The sequence below is a fragment of the Orycteropus afer genome, unplaced genomic scaffold, assembly GCF_000298275.1.
Source record: "Orycteropus afer afer isolate SDZICR_OR568_19922 unplaced genomic scaffold, OryAfe1.0 scaffold00247, whole genome shotgun sequence".
Taxonomy (NCBI): Eukaryota; Metazoa; Chordata; class Mammalia; order Tubulidentata; family Orycteropodidae; genus Orycteropus; species Orycteropus afer.
Window position 1 is genome coordinate 3,949,131 of NW_006921834.1, and position 12,875 is coordinate 3,962,005.

Here is a 12,875-nt window from a genome sequence, read left to right on the forward strand (position 1 = left end):
AATGCAACACCTATCTTCATTTTGTTCCCAGGAGTTAGTGGGACATAATACTCTTCTATGTCTTCATTATCTACATGTTCTTCTTGCTGCTGCTCTCAACATGGCATGTGCTCTAAGTTGGTACCTCCACTTACTTTTTGTTATATGCCTAAATGAGTGCTAAATTGCTATCAGAAAGGTCCAAGCTAGGACTTGGTGTTTGGGACTTGGAACCTAGAATGTGCAAAGACCTAGAGTTGGAAAATCAAAGGGAAAGAACATGCTTGACATTTCTCAAGATGAAAGGATTGCAGAAAAAATTCAAGCCTGGAGTTGCAATATTGAAGAGTTCTATGGGCCAAATTTTGAACAATGCAAGAAGCATCAAAAGAAGATGGAAGGAATACATAGAGTCACTGTATCAAAAAGAATTGGTTGATGTTCACCCACTTCAAGAGGTTATCGGATGATCAAGAACCAATGGTATTGAAGGAAGAAGTCCAAGCTGCAGTGAGGGAATTTGTGAAAAACAAGGCTTCAGGAATTGATGGAATACTCATTGAGATGTTTCAACAAACGGATGCAGTGCTGGGGCACTTACTCATTTATGCCAGGAAATTTGAAAGACAGCTACCTGTACAAGAGACTGGAAGCAATCCATATTTATGCCCACTCCAAAGAAAGGTGATCCAATGAAATGTGGCAATTATCTAACAATATCATTAATGTCACATGCAAGTAAAGTTACACTAAAGATAATTAAAAAACGATTACAGCAGTATATTGACAGAGAACTTCCAGAAATGCAAACTGGATTCAGAAGAGGAAGTGGAATGAGGGATATATTGCTGTTGTCAGATGGATCTTGGCTCAAAGCAAAGAATATCAGAAAGATGTTTACATGTGCTTTACTGACCATGCAAAGGCATTTGACTGTGTGGATCATAACAAATTATGGATAACACTGTGAAGAATAGGAATTCCAGAACACTTAATTGTGCTCATGAGGAAACTGTATGTAAACCAAGAGGCTGTCATTATTCAGTCTGTATGCTGAACAAATAATCCAAGAAGCTGGACTGTATGAAGAAGATTGTGACATCAGGATTGGAGGAAGACTCATTAACAACCTGCAATATGCATATGATGCAACCTTGTTTGCTGAAAGTAAAGAAGACTTGAAGCACTTAGTGATGAAGATCAGAGACTTCAGCCTTCAGTATGGATTACTCCTTAACATATAGAAAACAAAAATCCTCACAACTGGACCAATAGGGAACATCATGATAAATAGAGGAAAGATGGAGGTTGTCAAGTATTTCATTTTACTTGGACCTAGAAATCAACACCCATAGAAGCAGCATTCAAGAAATCAAACAATGTATTGAACAAATCTGCTGCAAAAGATTTCTTTAAAGTGTTTAAGAGCAAAGACCTCACTTTGAAGACTGAGGTGCACCTGACTCAAGCCATGGCATTTTCAATAACCTCATGCATGTGAGAGCTGGACAATGAAAAAAGAAGATCACAAAAAAATTAATGCATTTTAATTGTGTTGGTGAAGAATGTTGAATGTCCCATGGACTGCTAAAAGAATGAACAGATCTGTCTTGGAGGAGTACAGCTGGAATACTCTTTAGAAGCGAGAATGGCCAGAGTTTGTCTTTCATACTTTGGTCATGTTGTCAGATGGGACCATTCCCTGGTAAAGTAGAGGGTCAGCGAAAAAGGGGAAGATCCCAAACAAGGTGGATTGACACAGTGGCTGCAATGACGGACTCAAGCCTGGCAATGATTCTGAAGATGGTGTGGGACTGGGCAGTGTATTGTTCTGTTTTACACGGGCTTGCTGTAAGTTGAAACTGACACGATGCACCTAACAGCAATCTTTGCAGGAGCAGATTGCCAAGCCTTTCTAATGCTGAGCTGCTGGGTAGGTTCAAACTGCCAGCCTTTCAGTCAGCAGGCAAGTGCTTTATCATTGTGCCACCAAGGCTCCTTGAATAGAAGGCTAGGAGCTTGTATTTATCCAGAGAAGCTAGTCTCTCAGACCCTTGTCATGTCACTGCCTTCCCTCTGCTCCCTATTTCAAGGCACTAAAAGGCCAATTTTGGAGGCACTGAGGTGGGCAGGGAAGTAGCCTGCCCACCTATGCCATCTCTCCCCTCCCTCCCAGAGAGGGACCAGTGAGTGAGATTTTCCATCCCTCTTTCTCTATCGAGGGGTTCTGCTTCTGTCCCTATGCCCTGGTCATACTTCTGTGCTGCCTTGTCATAGTTCCTGCCAGTCACACCAGCAGCTCTTCTTGAACCCTGACTCCTGCTGCTGCCATGGCAGATAGCTGCCCAGCCTCACCCTTTTGGCAGTACCTGGGAGAAAGGCCTGGCAAGCTGGAGACCTCAACTGACTTCCCACTTTCCTTTAAGGGGAGCATGGGGGAGAGGGACCTCATCCCCCTCATTCTGATTCTTTGGCTCTGAGTCAGAATGCCTGGGTTCAAATCTGCATTCCACCATTTTCAGCTGTGTGTTCTTAGACAATTTACTTTAAGTCTCATTTTCCCCATCTGTTGGACTCAAACCCAGTTTCCTGCATGGAAGGCGAGAATCCTCCTCCTGAACCTCCAATGCCTCATTTACCTTCTCCATAACACTCTCTTTTTCTGTGCCAGACCTCCGACTCTTCTCCCTGCCTGTTACACCTAGCTCGGAATCCTTGCCTCCAGGCAGCTTTCTCATACTAACCCATCCATTTCCCAGCTTCACTTCCCTTTCATTCCTCTGGCTCTACTGGTTCTCTCCTTACTACTCTGTACTTGGAGACTGAATCCTGGCTTCCCTGTCCTACCAAGAGCTCCTTCAGGGTCTCCAGGTCTGGACTAGGGCTGTGTGGACTGATTTTAACACCAAAAGTCCAGAGAAAAATAGGATTTGGGCATTCTACTTGAACCTATAATGTTATTATTGTTGTTATTAGTTGTTGTTTAGCTGATTTTGACTCATGGAGATCTCATGTGTGCATAGAAGAATAATCCATAAGGTTTCTGAGGCTGTGACTTTTCTTTTGGAAGCAGATTGCCAGGTCTTACTTCCGAGACACCTCTGGGTGGGTTTGAACCACTAACCTCTCAGTTAGTCCAGTGCTTAGCCATTGAACCACCCAGGGACCCCACCAGCACCATGAGCAGCTGTATTCAGTGTATTATAGTTTTTTTTTTTTTCCACATGCATTATCACAAGAATAGATACCATGATTCCTGTAAGTCTCTGAGGCTCAGAGAATAGGCGAATTGTCTATGATCACACCGTCAGAAGCAGGGCTGGGAGCTGAAACCTGTTCATCTAACTAAATTCCAGGCTCACTCTCTCTTCTGCCCACAGTATCTCCTGGAGATGGTTGAGACTTGAAGCTGCCCACCGCTTCCCAGAGGCAGACCTCAGAGCCTCCCCCCTCCCTTAGGATGCCTTCTCCTCTCCGCTGCTCCCCAGACAACTGTTTTTGTTCTTTCCCATTTCCTACCCCTTTCCATCTCATTAGCCATTGGCAGCTGTGATTCAGTTCCAACTTTTGCCAAAAAAGTTCCTTGCACAAATACAAACTCACTGCCGTCGAGTTGGATCCAATGCACAGCAACCCCTCCTTGGGTTTCTGAGGTGGTATCTTTATGGAAGCAGATTGCCCAATCTTCCTTCCGAGGAGTGGCTGGTAAGTTTGAACCGCCAAACTTCTGGTTAGCAGTCAAATACCTTAGGCACTACGCCACCAGAGCTCCTGCACAAACACAAAGGAAAAGGAAATTTAAAATATTAGGAAAAAATGTCCTGCAACCCCTAATAAATAAATGTTATTTTTTTTAAGCCTACCTTATCTACATTCTTATTTATTTATTTTTGCATTCTTAATCTCTATGATTAAGAATCATAGAGTCCAGGGAGGGAAGGAGCTCCACTTCGGAGACAAACATGCATGTGTACAACATACATACTAGCACTCGAGTAAATTTATTTCTGTTGAATCTGAAAATAAATAGATTAGAATCTGTATTTCATACATTTTTTAATGTCATTTTTCTGGTAACTTTATTGTATTATATGAAAATATTGGTCTGCAACAGATTGGAAATAAAAAAAAAAAGAAGATATTTTGGGGTAGCTTATCTCTTGGTCTAGAAGACAACGTTAGGTTCTGGTAGACGCTCAATGGATATGCAATCAGACCTCCAGTACCAAAGGACCTCACTTGTTGAGGAGCCTGAGGCTTACAGTGTAGCACCAGACATACCCAGCAAGATGCAGGCAGCCTTTGGATGAGTTGTATGGCTTCTACTTGCATGCAATGACCATAACACCCAGTTTTCATATGACAAACTTTGGGGTGTTCATGGTGATGATAACAGTGAGGAGCAGAAACAGGGTATAGATGTCAGAACAAAGTTTTTGCCCCACCAAGACATTGCTGGGACAGCAGGTGTCCCCATTCTTGTCCCAGCTGTGGTCCCCAGGTATCTAGATATCCCCTTGTTTTGTCCCAGGTCTCCCAGGCACACCCCCAAAAAAACAACTCAGTGGTGGAGTCTCTTAGGAAGAGATCAGCTAATGATTTTTGGGAAATCCAGTTGAGTTTCCATCAACTAGATCCTGACAGATGATTTCATTCTGATCTCTAAATGGCAAGAGATCAATGATAAATGATCAAGTTGGGGAAGTTTATCTACAATGCAATTTCTGCAACTCATAGGTGTGAGCTTTTAAAGAGACATTACTGGCAGGCAAAATAACATGAATACTCTCCACCCAGGATTCTGAAGTTCCCAGCCCAGGGTGTGCATGTATATATAGAGGCAGAGCCAGATCTCTTGCCAGAGGAGTCATAGCTTCTTCCCTTCCTGGACTCTACCTTCTTCAATCTGGGCCCTTTCTCTTATCTGCTACTCTGGATGCTTCAGCAAACATGAGCCACCAATTTAGTTCTCAGTCTGCATTTAGCTCAAGGAGCAGACGGGTTTATTGTGCTAGCTCTTCTGCAGGCTCTGGTGGTGGGAGTAGGGCTGTGGGATCTGTGTGTCAGGCCCAAGGGAGGTGTGGTGGTGGTGGCTGGGCCTATGGGAAGGGGTTTGGTTCTAGAAGCCTGTACAATTTGGTGGCAGTAAAAGCATATCCATTAGCCTAATGGGGAGAGGTGCCAGTGGTTTTTGCCAGAGTGGAGGAGTAAGAGGGGGATTTGGAAGCAGCAAAAGCTTTGGGGGTGGTAGCTTTGGGAATGGTGACATTGGGGGTGGTGGCTATGGAGTAGGAGGTTTTGGTGGTGCTGAGTTTAGGAGCAACAATTTTGGATTTGGGGGCTTCAGCCCTTCTTGTCCTCCGGGGGGCATCCAAGAGGTGACTATCAACCAGAACCTCCTACAGCCACTTCATCTGGAAGTGGACCCTGAAATTCAGAGGGTTAAGACCCAGGAACGCGAGCAGATTATGGTCCTAAACAACAAGTTTGCCTCCTTCATTGACAAGGTGAGTACCTCAGGGGCAGGCAGAGTCTTTGGACACTGACCAAATGATTGAGAGGGTCTTGTATCCTGCTGCAACTCATCAAATCACACTGTCTCTTATGGTGCCACAATCACTTCCAGATATGTATGTCTTGGGACCTTAAGAAAGCATTCACTTCATTTAGGCCTCCATTTGACTTCCTGGGAGAATTTATTTTTATCTTTTCCTTTTGGCAGGGAAGCATATAAGAGGTGTGGAAATCCCCAACAGACAAAATATATGGTGTAGTGACTTGTTCTCATTCATTACTATTCATTGTCCATCCATCCATCCACTCATGTATCCATCCACCCAACCATATATCCATCCACCCACCCACCCACCCAGCTAACAAACACTTACTAAACATCTATTAGATGCCAGTGCCTGGCATATTCCACAGAGGTTTCTAGGCCATAAGTTCTTTCCTCAAGGAACCCCAGGTCTTAAGGGGAGATAATTATGACTACATGTGGAAAGTCTATTAATAAGGGTAGTACGCTCTGAGCTGTGGTAGGTCTACAGGAGGGTTGAAGAGCTCTGCCAGTTGGGTTCATGGAGGGCTTCACTGGGGGCCCCAGGTCTGACCTGGGTTTTGAAAGTGGAGAATGAGTCAAATAGTTTCTCAGAGCAGAGAAGATTTCTAGACAGAAGGACCAGCAGGCACCAGGGCAAAAGGCATGAAAGTGTGACATCTTTAAGGAATTTCAAATGTTAAAATTCCTGGAGAAAAGAATGTAACAGAATGAAGAAGAGGGGGAAGATTAAGGTGCAGGGACAAGGCAGGAGAAGGTGGGATGGGTGAGCTTGGCAGAGCCTATGGGAATACGCTACTGACATCTCTGGGGGCTAATGTAGAGTTCTGAGTTTCTCTTTTCAGCTCATCCAGGGCCATGAAAGGGCTGAATGGAGCTGTGGAAGCCCCTCTCCCTAGTTCCCCGATTAAACCTCACATTATGTCCCATTGAGTCCCAATTCGCCAAACAGAGGCTGTTGGAAAGCTATGGTAAAGACCTTTCTCTAGCCTTCCTTTCTGACCAGGGATGGATGCCTGTTGGCCACTGGAGGCTCTCAGAAAGTGCTTTGCCTTTGTGGATAAGGTGGAATGCACAAAGTCTTCTGGATGCTCAGTAACTTTCCTTCAGTCCCCTCAAGAGTTTGGTGTTGAGGCCAGACATTTCTTGTGGTCTGACTGCAGGCTAATCATGGCCAGAACCTGTTAGGCTGTACAGCTGGCCCTTGATATTTGGACAAATGCTGGGGACAAGACAGAGCGTGGAAGCAGAGGAAGCAGGGGTAAGAGTGCTGAGGCCCAGAGATAGCTCCAAAGGTGTCCAACAGAGCAAATGCTTCTGGCTGCTTCTGATCGCTAGGGATGAAAATTCGAGCTGAATGTCGTCATACATCAGGCATAGTCAGGGGAGGGTTAAACTGGAACATGGAGGTAATAGGTGAAGAGGGCACCACTGGTGGGGGCAGGGGTCAAGGCTGTGCCAGGGAAAGATCATGGAGAAGGAAGGGCTGAGGGTCAATGAAATGACCACAGGCTGCTGCAAACCATCTACTGAGACTCTGATTTGATTATGGTCCCTGCAGGGCACTCATTGGGTTTTATGGCATTGGTGGTGGGCAGTGGCTAAGGTGAAGGAGACCTTGGCTTTCTGTTCTTTCCTAAGGGGCATGGTCTGTGATGACTATGAGAAGAGGTCCCTCAGCCCAGGTGGACCCTGGCCTGGCTGGAAGGAACAATCTTCTATTACAGTGGTTTCTGACTCTGCCTTCCAAGCTGGTCTTCCTCTTTTCACCATTAACCCTGTAAAACTATTCTCAACACCATACCACAGCCATCCTTTAAAGACATACCACACCACTCCTCCATGTGAATTCTTTATTGGCTTTCTGGAATGAAAGTCCGAATCCTTGAGGCCTTCCAAGCCAGAGTTGCTGCTAGCCCCTGAAATGCATTTGTGAGAATTAAGCAGAATTGCTTCCACTGGGTGGAACAGCTCTCCAGCTATAGGATTTAGTGAGCAGAATGCAGACTGGAATTTAGCTCCCTAGGGTACAAATTCCTAATTGTATGCAGTGGTTCTGACACTCTCACTTTGCCTCATCTCATGGTTTTCTCTTCCTCACAAGTGCACAGCTGCATTCTTGACATCCCGCTGCATCCCAAGTGTCAGGGCCTTTGCATATGCTGTCGCAACACTTCCTTCCAAAGAGAAGCCCAACTCCCTCCCTCAACTCCTTCAGGCCAAGGCCTGTCTCAATGTGGCCTTCTCTGACCATTCTATTTAAAATGATGTTTGCCATCCTAGCTCTACCACCATCACTGCTTCACTTTATCCATAGCTCCCACAAACGATTGACATATTTCATATGTGTGCTTCTTTCAGGTTGCCTTTGAATAGAATGTAAGCTCTTGGAAAGCAGGGGTTTGATCTTTCTATTCATTATTGAACCCACAATTGTGCCTGACATATAATGGCTCAATAAACACGTGTTAAGTGAAAAATTGGTCAGCCCTTCAGGTTTCAGGCTTGGATCCTCAGAGAATTGTTATGGAAACAAAGGCTTTTTTTAGAATCATGACAAGGGAAAGGAGCCTCAGGAAGGAAAAAAGGGGTCCATCTCTTTCCATGGAGCTCTAGTAGCATAATGCCTAAGGCATTTGACTGCTAACCAGAAGGTTGGTGGTTCAAACCCACCAGCTACTCCTCGAAAGGAAGATTGGGCAATCTACTTCTGTAGTGATACTGCCTCGGAGACCCAAGGAGGGGTTGCTATGAGTCAGATCCAACTCGATGACACATAACAACAACAACAACAACAGCATCTTTCCCACTGGGCCATTTGCCTAGCCTTTGGGCTATGAGCCAGAGGTATATTCCTGTTCAGGTGACCTTTAAACCTCAATGCCAAAGGGTAGTGCATGGTCTAGATAGCCCAGACCAGTAGTTAAGTTCAAAGTCTTTTTAAATTCATCAGCCCATGCTATTTGTTAACTGTCTTCTCTGTTGGGCAGTGTGTATTCCTAGGACCCGGCATCTTGTATCCACTGGAGGACAAAGCAGATGGGTCTGCTTTCATAGGCTTACAATGTAGTGGGAAGAGACAGGTGTTAAACATCAAATGATTGTAAATTGTGATTCATGCTATGGGGGAAGAGAGAAGGATGTTGTAAAAGGGAGATATCAGACAGTGATATTTTAGTTGGAATCCATAGGATGATAGCCAGGCAAAGAGTTGGGAAGGTGTTGGGTGTTAGAGTCACTGGAAGCTCACTGTGGGTTGAAATGTCATGAGTGTGAGGGAGAGGGGCATGAGAGGCAAAGGGTGGGCTTTGTTTCCTTAAGTAAGAAGATTAGTTCAGCATGATGTTGAAATTTATCTGTGATGTCTGAGCTTCCTTTGAGTATTGCTAGTGGACACAGTCCAAGAGTGTTTAGGGGAGTCTGGGGAAAAGTAAAATGGCTCTCTATTTTTCTAGTGGTTAAATTGCATGCAAATTGCCTGGCACTCCCTGAAGCTAGCTTCTGCCTTCACCATTTGGATGACCTATGAGAACTCAATTTATTTTATTGAGCTTTTGAGATATTGTGAATGGGAAGGGACTTGGCTAAACTGGGAGGACCCAGAATTGTCTAACTGTGCCTTCATTGTTTTATGTGAAGACTCTCCATCAGATCATGAGATACTTTCTTTTGGCTTTCACAGTGCTAGCTCAGAGCTGTGAATGAGTGTTGAATAGATTTCTCTACTCTCTGGGAGTGTCACCAGAGAGCAAAAATAGGCCAGGTGAATTTCTCATGGGTTTTATGAGTTGTGCTGACAAGCCTATGAGAGCTGGTTGCTTAACGTCTGGCTTTGATAAAACCAACAAAAATAAGCCATGGGAAATAGTGTTCTCTGCAAGGATTTCTAGAACCCAAAGGGAATAAATAAGGGCTAGCCCCTCAGATGGCCAGAGTCTCTAGGGCACGGGAATTCTGGGCACCTTCCTTAGTGCCACATGGCAGAGGTGTGTCTTCTGAGTTCTGTTATAAGAGGCATTGTAATCACCAAGCTGTGGGTTTGCCCACGTACTCAGCTCCTGGAGGAGGGAATCAGATTCTGGAGGTGTATGTGTGTGTATGTATCGGTGTATATGTGTACATGTACCCGGCAAAGGTGCAAGCAAGCTATAGAGAAAACTTCCTACCTCTACCCAGGGCATGGAAAGGGAGGTGCCATTTGTGGGCAACTGGTAGAGCTAATGTGAGGCTTCATCATTAACATGAGAAAGACAGCTCATGTGTTTTTTTTTTTGTACATGGACAACCTCTGAACCTTGTATCTGACCTTTACACCCACAGTTTTGGAACCACCCTATTGAAATTAGTTTTGGGGAAGAAGTAGTGAAATATAAGGATGGTGCTCTTGTAGAGTAGTGCCTAAGGCATTTGACTGCTAACCAGAGGTTTGTGATTCAAACTCACCAGCCATTCTGTGGAAGGAAGACTGAGCAATCTACTTCCATAAAGATATACCACCTTGGAAACCCAAAGGGAGTTGCTTGATGGCAATAAGTTTTTTTTTTTTTTTTGGTCCACTCTCAATTCTCTGAGCTAACAAAAGAAATAATAACACAGGTATTTCCAAAACACTAGACAACCTTCAAGTGCTTACACCACCATGAATACATTACACAGCTATTTTATTAATTAGAAAATTTATTTTTAAAATTCTATCTGGGTTTTAAAAGCATTTAAATGAGATTATCTTTCTGAAAAATATATCAGCAGACAGCAGAGGTGGTGATGGCTGAGGGGTTTGCCCAGGACTCAGTTTAATATCCAAAGTCTACTTGTTCTTTCAGTCTGTTCATTCCTTCCTCTCCTCAATCCCATAAAGCATTTAAGCCACAAATAGAAATGACTCTTGGATTTGTCCAAGGAGTTCTGGTGGTGATGTGGTTAAGGCATTTGTCTGCTAACCAAGAAGTTGGCAGTTCTAATCCACCAGCTACTCCACAGAAGAAAGATGAGGCAGTCTGCTTCTGTAAAGATTTACAGGCTTAGAGATCCTGTGGGGATCCCTATGAGTTGGAATTGACTCAATGGCAGTGGGTTCTTGGATTTGTTAGAGTTTTCGTTGCTCCAAATCACCATTTCTTTATAATGGCATAGGTAACTGAGGGTGGAGGGTGAGACTCTATGATGTAAATGGTTGTGGTTAAAGGAAACAAGGCACTCAATTGGAGGTGAGTTAGCCTTCAAAACCAGAGTGAGCTTAGTGTCACTGTTAGGCAAATTGACATTATTACCATTGGCCAACTATTAGAAAACTCACTGCCCTTTGTGTGTCCTGGTCCCAGGGAATGGACAAGTTCTCTGACTTCTAAAGGGGCCATGCTGATTCTTTGAGGTCTGGGGTATTCTCTGAGGGTCCTGATACCCAACCCATGGGGGAGCTGTTCTGACCCAATTCTGGAATGGGTTGGGGATCTCTTGCTTTTAGGTGCGATTCTCGGAGCAGCAGAACCAAGTGCTGCAAATGAAGTGGGAGCTGCTGCAGCAGGTGAACACCTCTACTCGGAGCAACATCTTGGATGCCGTTTTTGAGAACTACAACAGCCAGCTGCAGAGGCAGGTGGAGTTTCTCAATGCAGAGAAGATGCGCCAGAACACAGAGGTCAAGAGCATGCAGGATGTCGTGGAGGACTACAGGAACAAGTGAGGCTCATGGTGGGGCAAAGGAATCTGGAAAAAACATGACAAGGAACTGATTGACTGGGACAAGTCATCCCACTTTAGTGTTTATGTGTAAGTGGAGGGACCAGAGCCACCAGACCCACCCATGCAGACTTTGCTCTGTACAACTTCAGGGGCTTCCATTTTACATGTGGCAGCCCTGGCTTGGACAGCAGCTCCCAACTGTATTGGGAGTGGGGAGGAGGATCAGGATGTCTTCATGGATGTTGAAGCCAGATAAGTCTGAGTTCTGGCATGGGCACTTATTAGCTGCATGCAAGTTAGTCTCTCTAACCTTTAGTTTTCATATTACTAAAGTGGGTATAGTAATAATATCTTCTTTGTTGGGTTGCTGTGAGGTGCAGATTGTGATTTTCAAACTTTAGTGTGCATCATGTTATTAAAATCAATTGCTGTTCCCTCTCTCCCAGAGTTTCTCACTCAGTAGGCCTGGGATGGAGCCTGCATTTATAATACATTCCCAGCAGATGCTGATGTTGCTGGATTGGGGCCACAATTTGAGAACTACTGGTTTAGATAAAATTATGCTTAATAAGTATTTTGCCTGCACATAGAAATCACTCCATAAGCATTAGCTGTTATAACAATAATGGTAGGGGAAACAAGATTGGTTTAATTTCAGATCAGCTTCTCCTGCCTTGTGCAGACATCTGAATGGTTTCTCTCTCCTTCCCCATGCTGGGGGAGGAGGGCTTCTCTTGACATCATTTCCCCATGCTCACTGCATTGTGCTGGTGGGAAAACAAGTATGTGTGAGTAGACAAGGAATAAAACAAATTCACACTGGAGATGTTAGTGGGCACAGCATCGAAGGTTAAGTTTTTTCTCTTCAAAAAAATTTTAACCAAAGTGGTTATTTCATGTTTTTGAGTTGAAAGAAAAGCTGTTAAGCTTGATAAATTTACAAAGATAAAACATCAAAATAAAAATGGACATTTTGTGGACAATGTGGCCCTGGGCTTGCCATGTCAGGCCATTGTTCTCTCTTTTGGCCTGGAGAACCAGGAGCCAGCTATTCATCAGTGAGAGCATCAGTCAAGGTTTGGGAAAAACTGTTCTGCAGGCAAAGGTGAGTCCATACCTCCTGCATGAAGAGATACTAAGGAGCCAAGGCCAGCACTGCGGGCTGTCTGTGTTTTTTGCCTCCTCCAACAGGTATGGGGAAGAAATCAACCAAAGGACCAATGCTGAGAATGATTTTGTTGTCTTGAAAAAGGGGAGGGAACGAAGAGTCTAGAGGGGAACTATGGGCCAGGTGGTAGAGCAAAGTGAGGAATCTCATGTCTGTGAGATGATGTGTGACAGTAGAGACAGGTGACCTGTGGGCCAGCTCGCTGTGTGTGCTGCCCAAATGTTGGGGCCCTAAAATGAGAAAAATACAGTTTTGTTTTACAACGAAGGTGTAAGTCAGATATGGATGCTGATACAAATCTCTAGGCACCCTTTAGTTCTTATCTCTCTAGGGTCCTGAGATTGTTGTTGTTAAGTGCTGTTGAGTCGTTTCCGACTCATAGAGACCCCATGCACAGCAGAACGAAACACTGCCCGATCCCGCGCCAGCCCCACAATCCCTGCTATACTTGAGCTCATCATTGCAGCCACCGTATCAATCCATCTC

At 44.5% G+C, this 12,875-nt stretch overlaps 1 protein-coding gene across 1 annotated transcript in view; it reads left to right on the forward strand.

The window, feature by feature from the left end:
* The first annotated feature begins 4,929 nt into the window (after positions 1-4,929).
* Positions 4,930-12,875, forward strand: part of KRT77 (keratin 77) — a 23,201-nt gene continuing 15,255 nt past the window's right edge. The window contains 4 exon segments of the mRNA XM_007949548.1: positions 4,930-5,113; positions 5,116-5,486; positions 11,004-11,218; positions 12,413-12,488. Coding sequence (XP_007947739.1) covers positions 4,930-5,113; positions 5,116-5,486; positions 11,004-11,218; positions 12,413-12,488 — 846 coding nt within the window.